The 26,382-nt window shown below is 37.6% G+C and overlaps 1 protein-coding gene across 2 annotated transcripts in view; it reads left to right on the top strand.

The window, feature by feature from the left end:
• LOC108062317 (inactive dipeptidyl peptidase 10) overlaps positions 1-26,382 on the top strand; it is a 109,836-nt gene that overhangs the window by 15,689 nt on the left and 67,765 nt on the right. The window contains exons 1-2 of one of the 2 annotated variants that reach the window (XM_044392562.2): positions 4,685-4,937; positions 20,413-20,717. In XM_044392562.2, the coding sequence (XP_044248497.1) occupies positions 20,607-20,717 (111 nt within the window). In that variant the 5' untranslated portion in view covers positions 4,685-4,937; positions 20,413-20,606. Of the gene's footprint in view, positions 1-2,850; positions 2,951-4,684; positions 4,938-20,412; positions 20,718-26,382 lie in introns of those variants that run through there. The other variant, XM_044392569.2, reaches the window with a different exon arrangement.

The raw sequence follows: 26,382 nt of genomic DNA, 5'->3' as shown, positions 1-26,382 counted from the left end.
CTTTAAACAATTTTGAGGTTTTAACTCTACGTTAAATTTAACATGCGGAAGAGAAAACGATTTTCAAAATCGAAAAAACGCCAATGAAGGGTATATTTTACGTGCAAACTTTTAAAGCCAACTTTAACTTCAAGTTAAAGCCAAACCAAAAAGAATGAATGTTTGAGATGTCGATCGAATTAGGCGCGAATGGGTAGATTGCGTGAGTGAATGCTGATTGTCGGCCCGAAATTCCCGATTCTACTCACAGATATTCGCCATTCGGCAGGGGACATGGGGAAATGGGGAAATGGGGACATACAGACACTAACCAGATGGAAATGCCGATGGAAGTGGAGATAGAGCCATACGCATTCCGGACACGCACAGACATGCCGATGCAAATGCTGCGAATAATAGACAGTGGGTGGTAACTATTTATGGTTTTCGGCCTACGATTGTCAGTGGCGAAACCATTTGACAGCCGTGGATGGAAAACGAAGGCGATGGCGAAACTGAAACTGAAACCAAAACTGAAACCGAAATCAAAGCCGCCACAAAAACCGTAACAATCCCAATCCCGATCCCCGGTGGCAATGTGATGGGGGAAACCCCTTAAAGAGGATCTTCTCTCTCTCGAATTCACTTCATGATTCTCTCACCCAGTGAAAAGTGAAAAGTGAGGAAAATCCATCCGCAATCACTTATGCAAACGCATTCGCTGAGGCTCGAAAAAAGCGGCATTCGAAAAAAAACCCAGGCAGCGGCCATCTCAAATATGCAACGAATTTCCCTGCTGTTTGACAGTGGCAACAATTGCAACTTGATTGGCCCAAAGGGCCGTGAAAATGCGGCCAAAAGAAAAACACTGTAAAACAGTGAAAACAATGTTGGCAAATGGAAAGCGGGAAACGGGAAACGTTGCATGCATATGCAAGTGCCTTTGTTGATTGTGTTCGTCGGGTTTTTTTTATTAATGCGAGAGTGTGGTCACACTTAATTTGTGTGGTGTCCTTCGCCTGCGGAGAAGTGCAGCCACATTAATTGGAATGAATAAAAAAGGATCGTGTTCAAATTGGCAGCCATTGTGCTTTTTGACTTACCCATAAATTAAATTACAATTTATGTAAGTCAGTTGATTTTGTGTTCGTCGTGTGGTCACACTTTAATTTAATTTTGTATTCTATGTGATTTTTTATTTTCTTATACAATGATTTTAAATGAATAGATTTTTATTTTAATATTAATTTATTTATATAAACTTTATGTATTTTTTTAATATTAATTATTTTTCAAACATCTAATGCTCCTTTGGCTTCAATTGACCGGGATAAGTTGAAAAGCTGTGAGAATTGGGAACCCTATTTTCGTTGACTGAATAAATGAATGAATGAATTTCCCGGCTACTTGCCAGGGGAAAGTGCAGCGTGCCAGCCAACGGTATTTTGCCTTGAATACTTCTGAATTTTCCCCCATTGTAAATGGCATAGTCGGAGTTTTCCGCGGGCTTTTCCCGCCCTTCCATTTCGCCATGGTGCGTTGCCCCGAGCGGTTGGGCAACTAAATTGAGCTGGATGCACAACTGCCGGCTTGTCACTTGGGTGGCAGTGGAAGGGAAAGGAATCCAAGGCGCCCAGGAATCCGGGAATTCGCGTTCAAGCTAAAGTTTCTCCGCCATCGGAGCTGCTGCATAAATAAAGAGGCGCAAATTAAATTTGAAATTTTGTTGCCACAAAAACGCTGCAAAGGTGGAGTGAAATGGATTTGCCATGTCTGCACTTGTTGGCTGCTGTGTTAATCGGCAATGCGGTTTCTCAATTTAGTAAAAAACACAAAAAAAAAAAACAACAAGAATGGCAAAAACAGGAACCCAAAAAGTAAAAAAGGAGCACAAAATAAACCCCAAAGTGGATAAAACACGTTGTCAATGACAGCAGCGAAAAAATCCACGCCAGGTTGATGGGTTTTCGCCCCCTTCTCACCGCAACTTGCGGCATTCCGGAGGACATTCATTAGATGGCAAATGCAGAACAGACTTCCGCCTTATAAACTGGAGCTGATGAAAATGGCTCACATAATTCTCAGCCATATTCCACATGAATTTTTATGGAATTTCCCTTTTGTGGCGCGAAGGTTTCTCGATTCGCTGAGATGATTGGTTACATACCAAAGCGATCTCAATTTAATTTAAATAATAATATATATTATATTTATTTATATTCTATATATATATAAAAATAATATTAATATTAATAGATATTAAATTTATTTATTTTCTAGATTACTAAAATTTAAATTTATAGTCCTTAAAAAATATAATTATTTAAAAAATTGTATATTTAGGAACTTGTAACATAAAACAATATCACCATCTATTGATCGACATTTTTAAATGAAAAGTAACATTAAATAATTTAAATTGTAATCACAAAATAATTTGAAATCTCAGTTGAAATAATTTTTGGAAACATGTTTTTTGATTCCATTAAACAACCATTTAATATCCGCATATTTTGTAGAATTTCTTTCCGAATTTCTTGTTCATTCCATGCTTAAGTTAAGTTAAGATCTTCGCGACTTGTTCGCATAAAGTAAATTCCTTGAGCGGTTCCATTTGGATTTTATGGCCGACATTTTCATAGGGCCATTTGATGGCCATTTCATTTTTTTGGCCCGTTGCCACTTTGTTTTTTCGGCATCTTTATCGGGACCACGCATCATTGGCTTGGAGGCCTCTCCACACACACACACACGCACCCAATCACTTAAAAAGTTTATGATGGGTGCTTTTTTGGATTGGGTTCTTGAGAATATTTCACTTATGACCGAGCGTCATCATACCATAAATTCTCATCTATCGTCTCGTTTCAGTTACGCTTCCAAGATGCAGACGAATGTGCAAATCGACTCGAAGAATCTGCGCAGCACCGATGACAATTTCCGTTCCCGTGGCCATCACATCACCATCGAGGTGAGTGCCCACTTAACACATGTCCTTTGATATGGCATGGCCATGTCCTCCAGATATCCAGGCATCAGGCATCAGGCATCAGGCATCCGACATCCTGGCCAGGATAGCCGCAGCAGCCAAAACACTCTCGCATTTCAAGCATATTAATTACAGTTCAAAGTTTGGGCCTCCATGAAACCATCAAATTGAATTGCCCCGGTTGCTTTGGCTGCTTTGGGTGACTCCTGTGACTCCTCGATGGCCGGCCAGACAAGGTCGGAACTTAATTAATTATGGCAGGATCATGTGTGCGGGCGGGTGGCTCATGATTTGATTTGTTTGTCCATACGTTGATGGCCATTAATTCAATTTACCATATTTCGCAAACGCTTCTCGGCCGAAATTTTCACATTTATTTAGATTAGATTTCGCCATAAATGCTCTCACGAAATGTGCCTTCAAACAAATTTAATAATAAAGGTAAACAAGTTGTTAGACATTTGATTATACCATTTATTTATGGTCTAGTTTTTGCCTGATTTTTCACTCGAAACAAATTTTGGTTGAAAAAACGAAAATATGGAATCACACCTCGTTGAACTCCTTGTAAAATTGTAAGCCGATTGGCTTTTGAACCTGAATCATTTAATTGTTGGCAAAAAAAACATGATGTAAATTAGCCAAAAAGTGACTTAAATCCATTTATAAGATTGTAAGATCTTCAAAAACTTACTTATATTTGGTTACGGACAATTTTTGGTCAAAGTAATTTATATCTTAACCAAAAATTTAAATCCTTTCTTCTATCCAAAAACTTAGATTTTTGATCAAAACAATAACAATATTTATCACAATAATTAATGTCATACCTGGTTTGAAATTCTTACAAAATTGTCAACAGATGGGTATTAAAAATAGAAAATGGAAAAGGTTTTGAGAATTTTTCAAAAAAGTAGTTTCTGACTGAACAAAATTTTTCAAAATATTTTTCAATATATTTTTGTAATATTTTCTTTCCTAGCATATGTTGACTGGGTAAACGGGTGAAAGCTTTTTGCAAGCACAATCTGCCGTCTACCAAAAAAGCTTGGCTGCAAACCGTCACTTCTAAGCCGAAATAATAGAAGTATTTATATTTTTTGTGCCTACAGTTTTTTAACTTTAGTTCAGATATAAGAAAACTATTTAGATTCTAAGAAATCCTTGATGAAATCCTTTCTGCACAAGTTCTTGTAGTATTGAATGCAATTTGGGGACAAGCAACAAGTGTTTCTGGCAGAGAGCGAGTCCTGAGCTTTTGCAGGCTGCGCGCATGCGCACTGGCGCGAGCTTAAAGCTGCGCGAAATGCAGGAAAAGCCGAAAGCTCGCCCGCAGCATCAGCTGTGCTTCTGCTCGTGCAGATTTCTCGGCGAAAATGGCCATCTGATTTTTGTTTTGTCCGCCGGCGCCACCCCCCCGCCGCCCCCCAGCCGACTGGCTTTTCTCAATGAACCTTTTTGCCGAGAGGAGCGCCCCAGGGGGATGATGGGAGGGCTGAGAGGGTGGAAATGCGAGCGTGGGCGCTGCTTTCTGCTTTTTTGCTCAGTCGCTTGCAACATTTTGGCGCGTGTTGACATGCGAAAAGTTCGGTCCGCGACGGGCGACCCCAGCGCTTCTTAGCCGTTATCGTTATCGCTACCGTTACCGTTACCGTTATCCATCTTATCCGTTCGAGAGCTGCAGCAAATCCAGTTCCAAATTCCAAATTCCATATTCCGAATCCTAATTTCAGCGCTTGCTTTTTCTTCGAGTGTACTGCTTGGTGTTTTCAGTGGCAACAAAGTAATTAAAAGCCCTAACTCTGCCCATAAAGCTGAGAAGTTTTCCGCTTTTCATGTGTGTGCGGGCCGGCATTTCGAGTTTGGCGCGTAAATAACTTCGCATCGTTTATCAGCTGGCCGAAAAAAAAGGAGAAAAGGAAAATAAAAAAAGGATATACCATTGTTTACCTTCGAACCTCTGAACATTGTAAGCGAAAAGCGAGGAGAAATCTTTTTTATTTGGCTTCGAAATTGGATTATTAATTTAGCCATTAGCTTTGGGCGTCCTCCGAGTAATTCCCTCCCAATTGTCAGTCTCCGAGAAAAGGACAATGAAATGCGAGAGGAGGTCCTTGTGTGTGCGTGTGTGTTTGTGCGCCCTTCGAAATTAATATATAATATTTTGCCCGATAACAGCTGTCGAGCTGTTGAGCATTGTACACCCCGTTTAACTGCCGGGCAATTGAGATTATTAATCAAGTCGGCACACTCGAGGCCATTGCATTGGGGCAAACCCATTGTTCTTGGGGGAGAAAACAGCGGTGAAAGTGAACAGCAGTTTTGAATGCCCCTTCAAGGCTGCCAACTTCTTCGGCGAAGTTCTCAAAAGTTCTCAATGAAGCCAATACGACCTTAATATATAATTCGTAATAATAAAGGAATATATTTATTAAGGAAATATTTAAAATATTTATAAAAACTACAAATATGTTTATATTCACTTATTATTATTTTTATTCTTCATAAATTTACCAAGATAAATACCATAGATTTAAATTGACATTCGCCTGGCTAAACGGCAATAAGAAATAACCTTCTGATTTATCTTTGAAGATTGATTGGCTACATGTCCCGCAGGCATTTTAATTTATTTAGCATACTTCGAGGGACTTTCTTAATATTACTGCAGATCTTGACAGAAAACAGAGGGAAAACGAAAGCGAAATCAAGCGAAGCGTGGGGTGTGAGGCAATCAGCCCCAAAAAACCGACAGATGACATTGGCCCTGACCCTTGACCCGTGGAGGTCGACTCTTGCAGCTTGTTGAATGCAGCTGCGTGAAAAGTGTGGAGAGTGGAGTCGCCGGCTTAGTCAGAGATTTTTTGGGGGCTGCAAGACTTGGTCTACGTCTTTTTAAATTTCCTGACGAAATATTTCTGGAAACGACCCACGAAAATGTTAAAAACAAGTTAAGTTGGGACCTAAATTTCCCCAAGAATATTTAAGAATATGCTGGGTTTTTTTAGTATTCATGGGAAATGAATATTTTTATAAAATAATCTCATATGGAAAAAGGGGAATTCTGAAATATTTAAATTAATAGGATTTGAAACAAGGACATGGTGGCAGCTTGAATTTTTTTTCCGACTTTGTTGAGAACCAAAAACAAATTCCAATTACCCTTTACTTTCATTTGATTTTTTTAAAATTAAATATAATAATAAAATTAAGATAATTTGCAAATTTTATTTGAATAATAATGAAAACATTTTAGCCATTTAATTTTTTGCGAGTGTATGGGTATGTAAGGGTATGCCCAAGTCGAAACAATGTTAATAGTTATTTAATAAAGTCATTTCTGGCAGCACTTTTATTTAACTGCTTACGCTTTTCCGCTTTGCCAAATCAAATGAAATTGTTTTAAATGGCCAAAAGCTCATTGAGAAGGTTGCCAAGGGTTCGATTTGGACCCCCCTCCCCCCTTTTTTCGCACGCCTCTGGGCAGCGGGGGTCACTCAACTTGTTCGTGGTTGGCACTCAGTTTGATTATCATATTACGTTGGCCCTTTTATGGGGCCGAAAAGGAAAGAAAAGGAAGCCGTTTATGCCCGACTTTATTATTGAAGGCCAAAGAGCATTTTGGACAGTCTGATACCCCCCCCCCCCTCCCCTCATCCCCTTTTTCCTGTCCAAGATTTTGGGACTAGTGGCCCCATTGAATTTTGTGTTGATTTGTTTGCATTCGGAGGCCATCAAAGTTGTTGTGAAATGGGAAATTGTGGCCCAAAACGCTGCCAACCGCAAATCGCGTTGAGCGTGTGTGTGTGTCTAGGTTTTGGGAACCTGAATCCTGAATCCTGTATAAACATTTTGCCACACACACACTCAGGCAGATCCTTGTTGGGACATAGTTTTTAATGCTGTTGAAACTTGTCACTCTACTTATAATCAACTCGATTAAAACGAAGCCTATCCTTCGGTGGCAGCATCACCATCCTCATCCCAGGACCTGCTCCTTCTTTGCTCCCAGTGTTTTTGGCAGGCAATAAAACATTTGCAGCTCCCTTTCGAGCTGACTGGTACAGTGAGGACTGCGCAAAGAGAACAGGAACAAGGAAAAATATATTCTTATTGATTACTTGAAAATTATATATTGCACAAGATTAGAATTACAATTACAATTATATAGTTCTGTAAGTTCTTAAAAACTGCATAAATTATTTAAAATTAACGAAAAAAGGTAGTAATATACCTGCAAATATTTAGAAGAAATATTTATTAAAAAAATAATTGAAAATAAATAAATTAAGTATTCATAAAACCAAAAAAAAAAATCCCAAAAAATTAGCAAGAGATTTTTTTCAATTGACCGTATTTATAGCATATATCATAACTTTTCAACAACTTTTTGGATTAAATGTGTAATATGCGATGTGGATATCATAGAGTTGAAAACTTTGTTAATTTCCAACTTTCTGGTGCTGGCCGACTTAGCCAGTTATCACTGTGCATAATTCCGACCTGCTGAGTGGCCACCAGGAGAATTCCTTTCTTCGTTCGTCCTTCGGCCCCCTGGCTCCAGTACTACAAAAAGTGTTTGGAAAAGTGTGTGCATCTATTTTGTCTTCTTTGGAAGAAGAAAAGGGTGGTAAAAGGGGGTGAAACTGCACACACAAAAAGTGGGGTAAGTGGGAAACTGGGGAAATGGGAAAATGGGGGCCAGGACTACTGAATGCTGCCCATTGTTGTCTGGCTACCTTGGCTTGCCATTGTGTGTGTGTTACTTGTTGTTCTGTTCTGTTCTGTTCTCCTCTCTTTGGCAAGCTGTGCGTCATGTGCCACGCCCACTTCGAACAACCACCGCCCCCGTCCACCGCCACCCACGCCATTTGTCCTGCTGGTCCTCTCCTTTTGGCCTTTGTCAATGTAAACAATTTAATTTGCTTAGTTGGCGTAATATTCGCCATCAATAAAGAACTTTGGGTCTCGAGTGAGGGAGTGAGTGGGGGTATGTGGCACACAATGACTATCGATAACAGGCAAGAAGAAAGGCGGCAGAAAGTGGAAGTGGAAATGGTAATGGTGGCTCGTCTCGCGTCTCCTCCTTGTGGCTTTCACTTGGCCAGCGTCTGCAATCGAGTGTTGAACGCACTTGAAATAAATCGTAGCCAGAAAAAAGAATAAAACACACACACCCACTCGTCAAAGTACACAAGTTACAAGCAAAGAAACACTGAGAGAAATTCGGATTTTTTGGTCAAGTTACAGCAAAAAAACAAACAGAAAAAATCAAATTTGTACAATATACTCGGATCCCAATTTTCCACAAAAAATAATTTGTTTTTTGACTTTAACAATGGAAATATTGATCCAAATATGGATTGTCATACCTTTCTGAACTCGTTATTAAACTGCCAATCGATTGGCATTTAAATCTGGACATTTAATTTTTTTTACATTTTTTGCAAAAAATCATGGGGTACCCCCTTATAAAAAAATTAAAAATTGGCGAAAATTTTATTTTTCCAAAATCACACAGAAAGTGTTATGGATTTATAGATAGTTTTGTTATCTGTTCAAAACAGTATGTATTTTTGGTGTAGGTCCATTTTTGGCCAAGTTACAGCAAAAAAACCAAAAGAAAAAATTCGAATTTTTGCCAAAAACTGAAATCCCGAATTTCCAAAAAAAAAACAAAACGGTTTTTTTCGCTAAAACAAAGCAAATACTGATTTAAAGTATGGATTGTCATACCTTTCTGAACTCGTTATTAAATTTCCTAACGATTGGCATTTAAACCTTGACATTTTACTGATTTTTAATTTTTCGCAAAAAATCATGGGGTACCCCCTTATAAAAAAATTAAAAATTGGCGAAAATTTTATTTTCCCAAAATCACACGGAAAGTGTTATGAATTTATTTATTATTTTGTTCTCTGTTCAAAACAGTGCGTATTTTTGATGTAGGACCACTTTTGGCCAAGTTACAGCAAAAAAACGAAAAGGAAAAATTCATATTTTTACCAAAAAGCCAGATCCCAATTTGTCACAAAAAAATAATTGGTTTTTTTTACCGTAACAATGAAAATATTGATCCAAATACGGATTGTCATACCTTTCTGAACTCGTTATTAAATTTCCAATCGATTGGCATTTAAACCTGGACATTTTATTTTTTTGACATTTTTCGCAAAAAATCATGATGAAAAAATGGAAAATTTGCGAAAATGTTTCTAAAGATTTTTTATTAAAGAATTGATAGGGGTTTTTCTCAGTGCTTTTGCAAATATTGTTGAGACCATTGTATAGACCAACATTAAATCGTTATGGCCAACGTCTTTTGTGTCTGAAAGTCATTCAGTCAGGCAGCCAGTTAGTCAGTCCTTTGTGCCTTTTCTTGTTCCACCTCTCAGTGCATTTTCATTTTCATTTTCATTTCCATTTTCCCTCCCATTTCCATTTCGATTCACTTGTGACCGCAATTGCGTGTAATTGTTAATCTCTTGCATTGATTTTCCACTCGGCACCCGAACTTTTCACCATCCCCAATTCCCACTTCATCGTAATGATCCGATAATCAAATTAGCTTACAGCAATTGACCAATTGAAGTTTCTCCGCCTTGGCGGGCTTCCTTCCTTCCTCCTTTTCTGTCCTCTTTTAATTGCACTCGTCCAACGGTGCGTATGATTAACATTGCACTCGCCGAGGAAAGGGCGATAATTTCCGGGAAAATTCAAATTAAATGGGAGTAATGCGTTGCAGGAAAAGCGTATTATCAATAAATAAAATAAATATTTATGGTTTCCCTTTAAATGGTGCAAGGCTATGAATACTTATTTCACCTTCGATTAACTTTGATTATAGTTGAATTAAATCTATTTTCATACCCATTTCGATCATCATTCCAAAGCACACAGACAAAAGTTTATTTATTAAATTAGTTTCCAAAGACATAAAAGGCTTTAAACTAGATAAGAAGATAAGTTGCCATGGAAGCGAGAGTAAATGGTTACACAGAAAGTTTGTGGAAAACTTTGTGCCACCCCCTTGCTTTTCACTTGATTTTGCCCACAACAAATTTCCATCGATGGCAGCCTTCATCGCCAGACGTCCTCTTGTTAATTCGTTTCAAATGAACTGCCACATATGAATGCCAGCAAGAGGTCCTGGCATCAGGATTTCGGATTCAGGATTCACAATTCAGACCAGCCTGCGTCAGACATCAAAGACAGAGCTTTGGCATCTATAAAGCATATAAAACATATACAACATATCATAAATAACAAACAATTATGCGGGCACTGGCCAAAGGGGATTCCACGAGTTCGGATGGAAAGGATGAGGATCCCGAGGATGTGGGAAGGTTGAATATGCGCAGGTGGAGCTGATATATGTAAAGGATTTGTGGCCCCGAGCAACTAGGCAATTCTAGAATGGATAAGTGGGGAATCCAGAATCCAGCATTCAGCATTCAGACAGCCTGTCAGCCAGCCAACTGATTTATGCATTTTACCCAGGACCTCCGATTGCGATTCGGATTCTCCTTCTACTTTCTTCTTTCTCCTTGCCCCTTTCTCTTTCTCCTTTCCTGCGACTGCACACGAAAATTGCTTAATTATGTGTGCCAAGCTTCGTTTAGATAAAGTCAAACATTAATTCAGACTCTTTAAGCAATTCCATTTAATTTTCATTAGCACAAGCCGCAAATTAGAAGAAACTTTTCTCGCCGCCATCCCCCCATAAAATGCCAAAAATTTTCATGAATATTAAAATATTCAAATTCAAATTGTCGGGGGCCGAAAACAACAAAAATAAAAAAGAAAAAAAAAGAAAAGAAAAGGAAGCAAACCAAAATCTTCAGACGGCCCGAAAAATACTCTCCGACCTGCGAAGCAAACGTGAAATTTGAAATTCATAGACTGTTGCTGTTACATTTTTGCGGCTGCAATTATTAACATTATTTACTCGCCGAGAATTTCAATCAGTTCTTAGAGACGCCTAGATATACACTGGGGAAAAACCTTATCGTTCAATTGAATATAAAAAAAATATTATATTTAAAGTTTTAGCATTTATTTAATTTAATTGTTTAATTTTAGGGATTAGTTTTAAACTTAATTTTTTTTTACTCAAGACAAAGCTTTTAGATATTGACTAAAAATATCCCAAATATTATTTCCTAAATTGTTGGGCTATGCTTTTCGCAAAGTGTAGGTATACCCGTTCGGTTAAAATGCTTCTGGGCTGCCACCTCATTTTTCATTGTCAGCAAATTGGCCCGGCTTAAACGGCCGGCTTTAGTGTCGATTTTAATTAGGGCCCCCGGACTTGGAACCCTGGACTCGGACTCGGACTCGAACCCGGGATTCATCCATGAAAACGGAAACCAAAACCGAAACCGAGACCAAACTGGAACCGCAAGCAAAGCCAAAACCAACCCAAAGCCAAACCAAAACCGAAACCCAAACCCAAACCCAAACCCAAACCGAAACCAAAACCGAAACCCTCGGGGCCAGTCGACATCACATCACTGGTCAGCAGGATACAGGATAGAAGGACAGCTGGACAGCAAGACAGGACATCATTACGGCTGCTTTGACCCCCCGAAAAATCTTAGCGGCCCTGGCCATAAATCAAATAAACGCCGACTAAGCTGAAAAACACAACAGGAAGGCAGAAAAAAAGCTGCTGCGAAAATATCCGCAAAGAAAATACAGGGAAAACAGGAAAGCGGCCAATTAACACTGGCAAGACGAATTTTATATATCCTGGAAGTTCGAAAAGGAAGGCGGTCTAATTTGTGAGACTAAACTAATTAAAAAGTGTAGGGATACAAAGAAGGGCTTAAAAATATCGATAAAATCGATAGCAATATCGATTCGATAATATCAATGTTTTCCAGGAAAAACACATGTTAAATATCGAAAAATGGCAAACTCTCGATAATTTTTCAAGCTTTTATAAACAAACATATTTTAAGGACCAAGATTTTGGGCGATATATAACACTTCTGGATTTAAAAGGTAATGATAAATTCATACTTGTATCGATAACATTTCATAGTTGATAGCTAATAATTCTTAAAGTATTTTGCATACTTTATATACCTTAGTTCTCATGCTACTCAATGAATTGTATACTAAGGATGCTCTGTAATGCGAAAGACTTTAATTTCTTGAGAAATTGGGCGAGAGTGCGAGTGGCTAAGTCGCAATGACCTTTCCCGGGAAAGGGCAATCAACAAAAACAAGGCCAAATCCGAATTTAGGGCCGCAGGACAGGGTGGGAATGAAAAGGGATACGATTCGTGTGGGATGGGGATGGTGATGGGAATTGGGAACTGGGAACTGGGAACTGAGGGGTAGCGGTAGGGTTTCCTGCTCTAGGTTCAGGGCCAGAGCACATGATAAAAATTGACACCATCGCCGGACGTAAAAGGCCGCTGGACTCTGGACTTTGGACTCCGGAGTTCAGGCTGCTTTCGCTTTTTGGGCCGTAATAAAAATGTCGTTGCATTAGTGACCGAGAGTGCGTTGTGTGTGTGTGACTAGGAGGGGGAGGCATACAGAGGGGGTCGTAATAAAAATTTACTATGTGTCACATTGTTGCCCCAGTCGCTCGGCGGGCCTCCATTTGGCCACCCTTTTATTTCCTGCATTATCCCCGGCCGGAAGTCGGCACTTTAGAGCCTTGCTTTTATTATGCTTTCTTGGTTTCGGTTTCGGTTTCGCTGTTTTTTTTTTCTCTTTTTTCTTAGGAGGTTTAGATATAGAGGCTGTATATTTCGTCATTAGGCCATGCAGATTAAGTGTTTTTATACGTATTTGCTTGGCCATTTTTCTTCTTGCTCTTCCTTCGCTCTTCTCACTTTTTTTTGGTCTTGATTGATTCGATTCGATTTGACTTAATTCACGCATATTAATCATACGCCCCGCGGCACAAAACAGAAAAACAGAGCAGAAAATCAAAGCGTACAAGTACAAGGGCGAGAGAAAACAAATCAAGCCAGAAATCTTGTTCAAAATTTCAAGGCATTTAGCAAAGTAAACAGCCCTCGAGACATTCTCGAAAAAGTAATTATGCATGGGATAGTGGAGCGAGTGGGTGGATGGCTGGATTGGGTTCACCCCGGGTTTCTGGGGCGTGTTGACCATGGCTCATTGAGTTGGCGAACTTGTTTTCATTAATGGCGATTGCATGTCAAGTGTACAAACTCTATTAAGCATTTGAGCGGGTGAAATGGTCACACTTTTGAGATGCTAATTTAATACATTTTTTTTAGAAAAAATAAATCGTATTAAATACTTTATTTTTGCTGTAGGTGCTAAGAGATTGTCCAACTCAAGTGCAATTAATTGTATTCCCCAATCAAGTACTTGAACACTTTTTTGATTGAATCATAACTTATTAATTCGCTCACAGAGTTTTCTCATTTTTTTCCCCCCAGTCCGTCATTCAATTAAGGCAAGTTTCCCAGTGGAACTAGTTCCACGAGTTATCGATGTGCCACACCCCCCCACCCCCAAAGGGGAGGGGGCTTAAGGGCGTTTGCCGTTATTTATTGATTACGTGTCATATCACTCATACGCGCCGTTGTGCGCCCCCCATTCCGTTCGATTCGATGCGATGCGATTCGAGTCGAGTCGATTGAAATGTAACGCAAGTGGAACGTGCCCAGAAGGATGCGAGGGTGCAGAAGGACCAGGATGGCAGAAACTTGGGCCAAAAGAGGGGGGCTGAAAGGGGGGAGGGGCCTGAAAGGGGGCCAAAAGGACATGGAGGCATCAGCAGCCAAACGAAACTTGTGCAAATAATTAAGTGCGCTTAAGTGATTTGCTCGACATCGACATCGACATCGAGCGATGACTACATGAAGATGACGATGACGATGATGGTGCACTGCAAATAAAAAATTGGCAAAGACAATACAAAATTAAATAACTGAATTTCATACTAATCAAAGAAAAGGAACTTGAACCAATTAAGTGGATATTAAATAAGATATTTATACATTTTTTTTGTTATCTGTTTTTTTTAAATATCTTTAGTTATTATTAAATTTAAAGCCAAACTAAATTTATTTAATTTTATTTCCTGTAAAATAAGCATTTAAATATATGGTTTATTTAATAGATTCATCAATAAAGTACTCGAAAATTTCTTTCGGTAATATTAATGAGGATGACGTTGCCAGCGGCATAAATGGGTCAACAATTCGGCTTAAGAACTTTTGGCCGTAGCCTTCGGAGTCAGTAATATTTGCTGATGAGGCTAAAAAATTCGTGGTGTGAAAAATAAAACAAACAAAAAATTGTTGAATCGCTTAAAGAGCGCAGAAAAGTTAAAGAGATTTAACTGAAAATACGAAACACACATTAATCCAATTGTATAAGATTTTTTCAAAATTTTACAAATTGTATTATGGTTTTTGGGAGGCTCAAATCTGCCGGACGAATTCTCATTCAAATAGCCTGAAATCTACACAATCTCTTGATTCCTTCTCCGTTTCTTTTTTGGCCTACTCGAAACAACAAACCCAGTGGAATATCCTGCGGCTCTGCTGTCCTCTTAACTTGAGTTGGCCATGGAAAGCAATCAGCGAGTGCTACTTCTATTGCCACTGCTGTTTTCTACTAGGGCTACACAGTTAAAAATAATGGGTATTTTTAAAAAAAATTTTAAAATACCAAAAATATTTGTAAAACATTAACTCGAAAGTTGGACATTAATTTTAGTTGATTATTTTCTAAACAAGTAGAACATTTATATATTTTAAATATATCTATTTGTTTGTTTTCTTTTAAGATTCTCGATTTACAAGATGGGTTGTAAAAATATCCAAAATATAATAAATAATAATATAGTTTAATTTAATTTATTTCTCGCAGTGTCTGTCTACAAGACGTTTGGGTGTTGTCTAAATTTGATCAAAATACCAGAGAAAAAGAAGAAAAAAACCAACTTTCGCTTTCTGTTTGACTGGGCAAATTTGCTCAAATTGTTGAAACAATCCGTCAATGCCGACGGGTTGTCCTTGGGTTGGGAATCCTGGGCAATCCTTGCCCTGCCATCCTTGCACAAACCGAAGCCGAAGCCGAAACAGCAACTGAAGCTCTTTTTTATGGCTCTCCATGTTATTTTTTGTTGCTTCTTAGTTGTTTGCTGCTGCAGCAGCTCTCGTAGAAAATCCCAAATGGCCCGCAGCTGCTGCAGGTGGTCAGGGAATCGAGCCAAGGACATAAAGGGGGCGGTACGAAGGGCAAGGACGACAAGGGATAGGTCTCGTTTCCAGCAGGAGAAGGGGGCGGAGAAGGAGGAGCTGCCAAGGAAGGCAGACGAAGGTCGCTTGTAGGTTGTGGCCGAAGGTCACCCCACAGAGCAATTAATGCTGCAGACTGCAGTTGACCCAAACCCAAACCCAAACCCAAAGCCAAACACACACGCTCCTTTCCCTTCCTTTCCTGTGGTGTCACATTAAAAATGCATTTCTCATATGGCGTCAGTCGAGTGCAAATAAATATCTGAATAACTCAAAAGCGCATTTTAATTAACTTTCCCACCGATGGCGATGGCGACCTTCCGCTCAATTAAGCGCCCAATTGCGGCATTCGCATTCGCAGTCGTGACATCCGAGCTGCAAATCTGTGGCTAAACATGTCAAACGATCCAACCGAAGCGAAACTCAATTTGCATGTGGCATACGGCATAAAAAGCACAGCCCGAGGAATGTTTAAAAACACGCCGGCAATCAGTTTGTAAAATTGGTGGCAAGTTCTAACAAAAAATTCGTGTAGAGGGCTGTCACAAAAGTTCTGTTAGCGATTTCAGCTAAGTAGATTAAATATATTATTGCGTAAATATTATTTAAATATTTTATGGAAATTTTTAGGGCTATTAATAGTTTATTTGATTTTAAAAATTCATTTGGTGTCATTAGGTCATTGTAAAAAGTTATAGTTCTATGAAACAGATATAACATTTTGATTTTCATCAAACAAATATATCCAAAAAAGTTTTTAGAAAGCTGCCAAAAAAGTTCTGTTGGTTTTTTGAAATTAACATATTATATTACATATTATAAATAAAATATATTATAAATATTTTATAGACATTTTGAAGGCTGTAAATAATTTATTAAATCTATTAAAAATTATTTATTATTACCTACAAAAAGGAAGATGATGTTAAAGAAAGTTTTGGAACGAAGCAGTGCAAGCAGTCGGTTTTCTGCTATGGTTGCGATGATAATTTGTGATATTTTCTTCTACTTCTCAGAGAATTTCAATTAAATGTTGTATCTTAGACATGTGGCTCCCTCACTTTTCACCCTGCATTGTTCCAGCTGAATTTCAATCGATGTGATGTGCTGAATTCAGAGGACTTGGGGGAACTTTGGGGAACGGAACACTTGTAATTATGAGCGATTGGCGGAGCGAAGCCGCAGCAATTGAAAAGGAGGAGCAGTGTCGCCAGCTTTGGCACTTTAAGTGCTTCCTTCTAAGACTCCCGAGTCCCCGAATCCCCTCGAATCCTCGGCAGCTTCTCAATGCAATTTAATTAAGACCAACAAAGTGGAAATTTCGCGCCCTGCGAGAAGGGAAAGGCGCTGGGTGGCGGCAACTAACGAAGCGTGCCAAACATTTTTCCTCTGGCCTCCGCCGTCGAAAAGTTCAAATGAAAATTAGAAGAAAAGCGCGTAGGAAAATTAAGCCAAAAAAAAGAAGAGAAAATAAGTTGGTCAAAGCAGCCAAAGCGGAAATTATGTTGCGGCCATTTCTTTATTTTTTTTCCTTTTTCCTTTTTTTTTTGTATTTCAGGCGAGACAAAGCCGTAGGGCAAGGCAAAAAAAAATACAGCCAAATTAAGAACTGGCCAGGAGCTGCTTGCCACTGCTAATGGCGCTTGAACGAGGCAAGAAAATAAGTAAATAAACACAAGAAAGCCACCGAATACGAATACGAATCGGGATCTGTATCTGAATCTGAATCTGTATCTGAATCTGAGTCCGTATCCGGATGCCGGATCTTGGATACTTGGATACTCAGGGGGGGAGTCCCTGTCAATTATTTGCATTTCGCCATGGCAAACTTGACAGTTGAAAGCGTTCTCTCAATTGCACATGGCCGGCGTTTAGAGGGGTTCTTGCATTTTGTATTTCGCATTTTGCATTTCGCATTTTTGCACTTGCGAACCACTGGGGCGCTCATGCATAATTTCCCACTCCACTTTCTCCACTTTCTCCGGGACTGGCCGAAACCATTTGGTTGTTGCCTGTCGCCCCACCACCACATTTCTATTTATCCTCAGCTGGTTATGGTTTTTTAAGGGCAATACGACTCCGGGAATACCCTGCAAAGTATGATCGTTAAATATATATATAAATCCTAAATCTAATTGTTATCCCAATTTATATTTAATCAATGTTTGCTTAGAATACAATCCGATGTCTAATGATCGTGTTTATACATTTAATTAATTAATAATTATTATTTGGACATAATAACCCTGACCATAGAAAAGAATAGATAGTATAACAGAATTTCAACATTTTCGAATTAACTTTATTTCCCATAAAAATTGTCTAATATAATTTCTAGTTTCCCTCGCTTAGTTAATTCAAATAAAATCCAGTTTGCACATTTGGTTCAGGGATCTGTGGGTGAATACTTGTTCTGATTTAATTACCATCTCCTGCCAATTAGCCCAGTATCCCCGCTCGTTCTTCGCTTCTTTGGAAGAGCGCTCGACATGCATGAGGAACCTTAAGGGGCGGGGGGGTCCCCAGGTGAGGGGCGTGGCAGTGGCCGTCGAAATGGGCGTGGCAGTGGAAAGACGTTCTACCGCTGTAGCGGGTGATTTACTAATTTTATTTTATTTAAATTATGAATTTTATTTACTCATTGAAATTGGTAGAAGGGAAAAAAGTTCGTAAGGAAAGAAAATAATAAATAATTAAATAATAATTAGTCCATTACAATTCAAGTCAAATTAAATTGAGTGGAAAAAAAGCTTTATAAAATTTTATAAAATATTTATAATAATTTAATTTAGTAATTATTATTTTTTAAGCAAACAAAAGGCATAGAAAAGAGGTTTCATATTTGTATTTATTGGGGTAAAATATAAAATGAAATGAATAAAAATATAAAGACCACTGTGAGCGGCGGACATGAATGTGCGAAATCCGTTGACTGCATCTGGTTTTAACTGGGCTGAAACTGAATCTGAGTCTGAATACCCGCCTGAATCTGAATCTGAATCCTTGTTTCCGTTTTTCCGCGTTCCGGTTGCATAATTACGTATGCAGTGCGTTGCTGGGCCCATTTTTTGATTTGCATATTAATGCTGATGATACGAGTGCGTCCCCCCTTTATTCTCCTCCTTTTTTTCCGCTTTCCCTTGGTTTTTTCGCTCGCACATCACGCATGCGCCTCGTTGTTTGACTTGGGACCATTATGAATATTGCGTATTAAAATGCAAATTAAAGCCAAATTAGCAAGTGCGTGGGCGCTGGATTTCACATTTTCACATCTACCCATTTTCCCACACGTATGTGGATATATTTATGTGTTTTTTGGGGACTCCTCCACTTGACCGCCATCAGTCGATTCAATTTGATTGTCAACAGGAATTGCTTTTCGATGGAGTTCATAACTTACCGCCGGGAAAGTTTACACCTTTCCGGCATTTATCTTTTTATGTACTCAATCATTTTTCCATCGAGAAAGTTTCTGTGGCAATACACAATTCTGGCGAAAAGTTTCACTTCCTTCACTTCGCTTTATTTTCTCACTTTCGCGCTGTTTTTGTGTTTTTGATGGCCTGTTCAACTTGAGGTGACACATTTTTTGCCCGGCGCCAAGTAAATGTAAAAAAACAAATACAATTTCACAGCCGTTTAGTTGTCACCTTAGGTGCACTGAGCGAAAAGTATTGGTGGTCTTAAGCTTACTTAAAAATATTTCAAAAACTATTTAACTACTTTGAGCTACTTAAATATTTAGTAGCTCCTATAAACTAAAACCAAAATGATTTTTGAAAAATATTATTATTAGCTATTCTTTGGGTTTTTCGCTAAATCTGATTATTTTTAGTGCAAAGCACTTAATTTTTGTTGCCGTGTGGGTTACCTGCTTGCTGTTGGCTCGTTCTGGCTTTTATTCCATCTCCCTGGCTGCTCGTAAAGCGTGTGTAATGCCGTTAATACAAATTTTCAGCGTTTACAAATTGCGCATACGACGCGTGGTGCAGGTGGAAAATGGGAAATGCGAAAAGGGAAATGGAAATGGGGGGCATAATCATTGGGGACAAACAGACGTTTTAGCTTTGAAAATGGAATTTTCAACGTGTCAGCACCAGCCGCCATGTAAAGTATATAAATATGTGTAGGGTATATGTCTATACAGATGTATTCAAAATAATAATATATTTAATAGCGATAAATGAGATTTAAATAAAATATTGCTAAAAATGTAATTTAAATATATTTGAAATAAAGTATTTAACTAAGAACTTAACGTTAAAAAATTAAAAATATTTTAAAATATTTTTTTAATTTGTTTTAGAGAAATGTAGTAGTTTATCTCGGAATGAAAACATTTTTGTCTCTTTCACACGGGAATTTTTGTTAAACTAACTAACAAACTAAATAAATAAGTTATGCCCTATAAAAAAACTTTAGAACTTAATCTATTAGAATTTAATCTAATCCACTAATGTCTTGAACACTGCTGTCCTCAGGGACTGTCAGTTGTCATATGTCTTGAATGTCTTCCCGGGTTTATTGACAGACGTGCCGGGTCGCTGCTCTTCGCTGCTTTCTCCACAGCTTTCTCCGCTGCTTTCCCCCTCCCTCGAGAATCGCTCGTCATGTTTAATTAGAATCGCGGCTTATTGGAATTGTTATTTGTCAGCATCCTGTGCTACCCTGTAAAGCTCAATATCTCGGGGAATTTTAATGCGATTTCAAGCGGATAATTCGAAAAGAAAGCCTTTGAGCATTGGTTTTTGCAAATGCAGATCAAAGGAGCGCTTTCCAGGAAATCTGATTAGCAAGCGTTGAAAAAAAATATTTATAATGGCTTAAGGTTAATCCGATTTAAAACCAAATGTAAGGGTAAATAAATGTATGGATAAAATAATAACAAAAGAAATGGTTGTAAGCTTAGCTCTATCCATTAGATATCTATTTTTTGTTCATCCGGAATTTTCTCTCTTTGTTACCACAAAAGCTGACCATAAAATCATATTTTTTTGCGGTCGCTTCCATTTTTTCCTAATTGTTATTGGCAACTTTTGCGGTTCTATGTTGGCCAACTTGTGCTGGCCATCGGCACGCGCCACTGCCAATTAATAGTTGAATATTCCACTTGGGCCCTGATTCGGTTTTTCTCCGCTGACCTGTCACTGGCAATTAGTAATTCAATTAAAAGTACCCTCGATTCATGGAATTTTGCTGCAGCTTCTGTTCTCCGCTTTGCCAAAAACGACGACGACTACGACTGAGCACCCAGTGAATAATAACAATAATAATAGTAGCCGTAAAATAATAATAACCATAACCGTCGCCCAAATTAATACTTCGGCAAAAGTACAACGATCGGAAAACAAACATATATTCACAAAAGAAATATATAGTTGAGTAAAAGCAGCGGCATGTCGGTCGATTTGAGTGGACAGCAGGAGCCGACCATATCGGTGATAACCACAGTGCCAGTGGCCCAAAACGGTGGCGAAATGGACGCCCTGCTGCTCGGGAGGATTGGGGTGAGTACCACGAATTACCAGCGAATCACCCACCCATCATCCACTGCCCCTCATCCGAACAAACAGAGAAACCACATACAAAAACATTGACTATTTCCCCTCACTAAGTAGCAAAGTGCGTGATGTTCACTACCAAAAAATAGATAAGCCAACTACCAAAACTGATGGAGTTCAGAGCTTCGAAATACCCTTGCAGAGAAAATGGAACCAACATTCAAGTTAAAAGAATATTTTTTAAAAGTAAAACTTTTTTAGAAATAAGTAATAGGTTTATTACTACGCATGGTGAAATTATTAGAAAAACTTACAAATACGCTTGAAAAATATTTTCGAATTTGGTTGAATTATAAATTTAAAAAAACATTAAAATTATTTAATGACTTCATATAAAATACAGGATATACAGAAAGTAAACATATGAAAAATCGAGTTACTTAATAACTTTACCTAAAGTTTAGGCTGTATTGAAAGTAAACATATGAAATATATTAAAATATTTTTTAAAAGTATACTGCAAGGGTATTTAGCAAAATAAAAAGCAAGAAGGCAAACTAAACTGAAGCGCATAACTTTCGTTGCCTTTTGCATTTTAGCTAGACAAATATTTAGCTTGGCTTTCGTTTTGCTCTATTTTTTTCCTGTTCACACTTTACCTCTCGAATACTTTAACTAGTTGAAACGGCTTTAGTGGGCGTCAACAAACAACAAAACAGAAAACCAAACAAAAAAAATATATAATAATAAAAAACTCTCCTCTGCTACTTTACTCTGCTCACACAATTTTTGTCATTAGCTGAAAAGTAGTTGCAAGCTCTCTCACTTTCTCCTACAACTAAAATACGTCGGCTGCGTTTAGCCATTTTAGCCTAGGTTTAAGCCCCCCTCCCAAAGGAGCGTAAGTATCACCCCCCATCTAACTCTTTTTTCCTTTCCGTATATATGTAAATTTCGGAGGTGCCTCGATATATATATTGCTAGTATTTATTTGAATGAAGTTAGTTGCCTTTCGACCAGCTTGGCCGCAGCTTTTCCTTCTCATCCACTTTCACTTCCACTTTCACCCCGCGAAACCCCCAAATACCAAAGACAAATACTAAATGTCGGATGAAACTAGTGCTAGTGAAATAAAATGGTTCTGAATATCCACAACATTGTCGACGAAAGTGATGTTACCGCAAATGAGACAAAGGTAAAATCGTTTTGCTAATTAAACTTGGACATTGTGAATGCTAATGAATAAATCTGATTTTAATTTGATTTTTGTGTGCACTTGTAAACCAAAAATATTTATCGATGATGTTTAATTAGAAATTTTGAATGTGGGATGTTGAATTAAAAACCAACAAATTATGGGAACCTTTAGTCACAAATTGTAATTAAAATTCAAAGTGGGCAACCTTTGTCTTTCGTATAATGGGTAATATTTCTGGAAACCATAAAATATTTTGAATCGTTTTCGATTCGACCAAGACCTCAGCTGATAATGAGAGCTCTTGATAGCCACTTTGATGTGGCCAACTCGATTCCAACTTGGCCAACCCAACGTTAATTAAGCGGCTGGCTCTTGTTCCCTGTTTTCTGAGTCCACAGCTTCTTCCAACTGCCGCCCTCAACACAATGCACACAATTTCCATTTTAGTTTGCCCGCAACTGCAGAAAGTTAGTGGGCGAGCAAATAAATTGCCGAGGGAAAGCCACAAAACAACTGAAAGTAAGTGCAAGTCGGGCCTTATTGGGTTTGCCTTTTTAATTAAAAACGGCAACGAATCCAAAAATTCAATCAAATTAAAAGTTCACTAAAAATAATATGTTGAAAGCCTAGAAAATACGGTGAGTTAAAGCGAAAACCGTAAAAAATGGAATTTACCACAACTTCAATTTATTTACATTACTTTCATTCTGCATGGAAATACAATTATGAATGAATACTTTGTATCTCATATCTAAACTAAAAGGCAATAAAATATTAAATTTTTTAATGTAAAACTGCCAACTTAATTTTATTTCTGCCAGAAAATACAAATGTGAATAAATACTTTAAAATAATATTTAAAAAGCACTAACTAACTTAAAATGAAAAACGGTTAACTTAATTTTCTTTCGGTTAAAAAAATATACAAATTAATGAATACCTTGTAAAATATTTTAGAAGCACATTGAAATAAAATCATTATCAAATAAAGCCATGACTTGCAGGCAAAATATGTTGAATAATTCCTAAGGAGGCTAATTTAAAATATTTTAAAACTGTTTGGTGGCCTTCTTCTTTCCCCCGAAGCAACTGTACGTAAGTCGGGTTTTATTGTTTCCCTTTTTAATTAAAACCCCAACAAAACTGAATTCAATCAAATTAAAAATAAAGCTCTGGCCCGGACTCCCCTGCCCATATCTCGTTGCCCATCTCCCATTTGATGTGCATGTTTTGCTTTTCCACATTTTCCTACATTTTCCCACATTTTCTTTAATTTTCGTTCTTTTTTAGAACCAATAAAATGCGCACATAAATTTTACTGCATAGCGAAAGGGGATTAGCACCCCAGCTCAAAAACCCCACTCTTTAGTTTGCCATTCGGTGGTAATATGATATTTTTTTATGTCTTCCATATCGTAGTGCCATATATAGTGTGGCTCTGTGTGTGCGGGCCAGTTGATGTGGAACAAGCTCATTAAACAGCCAAATCCAACCATTTGATTATGTGCCATAAAAGCGTAAAAAGAACATGTGTCGAGGCAAGTGGGGGGTTTTAGGGGGCGGTTATTCCGACGAAGGATGATAAAAAAGGCGATGCAGTTGCAGTTTCCCTCTTTCAGCTAAGCGGCTTCCACTGATCGGGAGACTCGCTTTGTCAAGCTGCTCTGGAATTTCCAGGAATGGCCAGCCATTTATGAATAAAAATTCCCAGAATTATCGGTATTTTGCCTTAGCCAAAGAAAATATGCTTTCTATTTTTAAATAATAAAAAAAATCATTGGCGCTCTAATCTCACAAATAAATTAGTTGTTTCACAAAGAATTTAATATTAAGTCTGTTCTGCGGTACAAAAATATTAAAACATTAAAAAAGTTACTTTCAAATTTCGGTTTTATATTTTTAGATTTTTATGGAAAACTTGTTTTCTTTGTTAAAAATCTTATAATTAGATTAGATATTAAATATATTCTGTTGCACAGGAATATTAGTGATTACTTTTGAATATAAATATATTTTACTTTTTTTTTAAACTATATGAGAAAATTAAATATCTGCCAAAATCCATTAGAAACCCAAATGGGAATTTTTATAACAGCTTTGTGTTTAAAGAGTATTTTAGAGTCCCATTATGACATTTTGTGTGATTGAGGAAAATGGAAAAATATTAAAAGGAAAACGATTCCGCCAGTGCGCTCATGTGTTTTCTTCTGCTTCTGTGTTGGTGAAGGAAATCGAAAATCTGTAATCTTGTGCATCGACAGGCAGCCACATTTTCCACTCCGGCATGTTCCATAGCATTTTCCATCGCATTTCCCATTTATCCGCAAAAAGCGTGTTATAGAAATGTTTACAAGATGGCCAAACAGTTTTAATCGAAGCGCAATGATTTTCTGATTCGCAATAACCCGGCCCTGGAATGTATATTATGTATTATATGTGCAGTGCCATTTGGCAAATTGATTTGCAATGTGGGTGGCAAGGTCGCCCACTAAATGTGATCCGATTCGGCCAGGAGAGCTTCGCATCTAACAGATGCAACGAGATGCACACGGCTGGCGAAACAACGAAATAGGCAACATTTCGGTATTGCATGAATGATTGAGTTTGCTGTCCACTGAATCTCGGGATGATGGATGCATTTGATGGTCTGATGGTCTGACGGTCCACCCATGGGAATGGCCATGGCAATGCCAACTGGGCGGCGTTAATCGAATCAAATTCACTGCACGTTGTGTCCACAGGCAGTGGCCAAAGTCCAGGCCAAAGCCATTGTCAGGGACATGAACAACACATGCGGATGCATTAAATCACAGTGGTCAGTGGCCACTGTGGGGCGAGTCTAAAAAATACAGCAGCTTCAATTTTATTTAATTTAACATTTTAATAAGGAAAGAAAATCTTTAGGAAACATTACAAAATTAGGTGTCTAAAAGTATGCAACAATTTATTTTTAGCCCAAAAGTTATATGAATTTGACCGAGACTACTATTCATGGTTTCAAATTTAATTATTTATAGATTTAAATTACTTTAGGAGTTGTTTTTGTTGATTTTCCTACAGCTCACTTTTCTATATATCCAACAACCCTAATTTTATTTTATCTGTGAAGAGAAGACACAGAAATCTCTTAGATTGAAATTCACTTAGACTTTTTATGTCTGTCAATATACAGTTGCGAAAAAAATAATAGCACCACTTCGTCACAGGTTCTTAATATTAAAGAAATATGTGGAAAACGGGGATTTTTTTATAAGAAGTGTTTTTTATTATCTTGATTAGTATTCCACCAATTTGAAAAAATTGATACGGATATCAAAAATATGGTCTACATATAATTTTTTTAGATTTTAAGAAAAAAAGTCAAAAAAAGGCCGAAAAAAATAATAGCACCACTTCCGTTTTCTTTAAAAAAAACGTTACGATGCGCTAATATTCTTGTGTATAAAGGATATATTTTATGAGATTTGACTAAAACTAACTTCTCCTGATATCCAGACATCAAATTGATTACCATTTGGCAATACAACGACATGTGGAAAATTTTCCAAGTTGGAAAAGAAAAATATTCAAAAAAGAAACATATTGGATGGAAAACGGTCATGAAAACCGGTTTGATTGGTTAGGTTTTGGATCATCTTCATTAAGAATGGCAAAAACTTTGAGGGATAACACAGAAAAACCGAGTCCGGGCCCATTTTTCCTTCCAAAATGTTATATCACAAAGCACAAAGAATCTTATCAGGGCCAAAACTAAACTAAAACACGTGCTTAAAATAAAATCGAATATTTTAATAGTTAGATAATGTTTCAATAAACAAATTTATAAAACATGCACTTAAAAAAAAAATCCTAGCCGAAATGCGAAACACATTTACAAGGGCATAGGGCTCGTCAAAAAAACTTACAAATGAATGCCCGCAAACTTATGAGAATGTGTGAAGGCAAAGTTAAATTGGGTAAGAAGAAATCCTTTTTATAAGTCATGTGTCTTCTAAACACCTAAATTGACCAAGAACATGGTACCAAAACATCCATTTACTGAGCATGGACCTAGTATTAACATAGGCTTGTTTTTCCTTCTTAAAGTAAGATCTATACGGATGAATACATCGTTCATGAATCATCATATGATGTAAATAGTAATACGGTAGTAATTGGTAGCTTAAACTGAATACAAAATACTTCTTAAATGAATCTTTGAGCAATAAAATCCGGCCAGGATCGAGGTCAGGATAGCAAAGAAAGAGTTCGAAAGTACTCAGTAAGCAATATACATTGACTTGTGTACTCGCTTGACCATAACACAACAAAAAATCTTCGAGTTTTTTTTTAAAGACAGTTTATACAGTTAATCTAAAACGTCTTAAATCATTTCCGAATAACTTTCAAAATATATCATGAGTTTTGGGCCCCAATTCCTTTAAAGGTAGGGTCCTGGCTTGTTTAATCGATAGTAAGTCATTATATCCAAAA

The sequence above is a fragment of the Drosophila takahashii genome, chromosome X, assembly GCF_030179915.1.
Source record: "Drosophila takahashii strain IR98-3 E-12201 chromosome X, DtakHiC1v2, whole genome shotgun sequence".
Lineage (NCBI taxonomy): Eukaryota > Metazoa > Arthropoda > Insecta > Diptera > Drosophilidae > Drosophila > Drosophila takahashii.
This window is presented reverse-complemented; position numbering and strand designations above follow the sequence as displayed.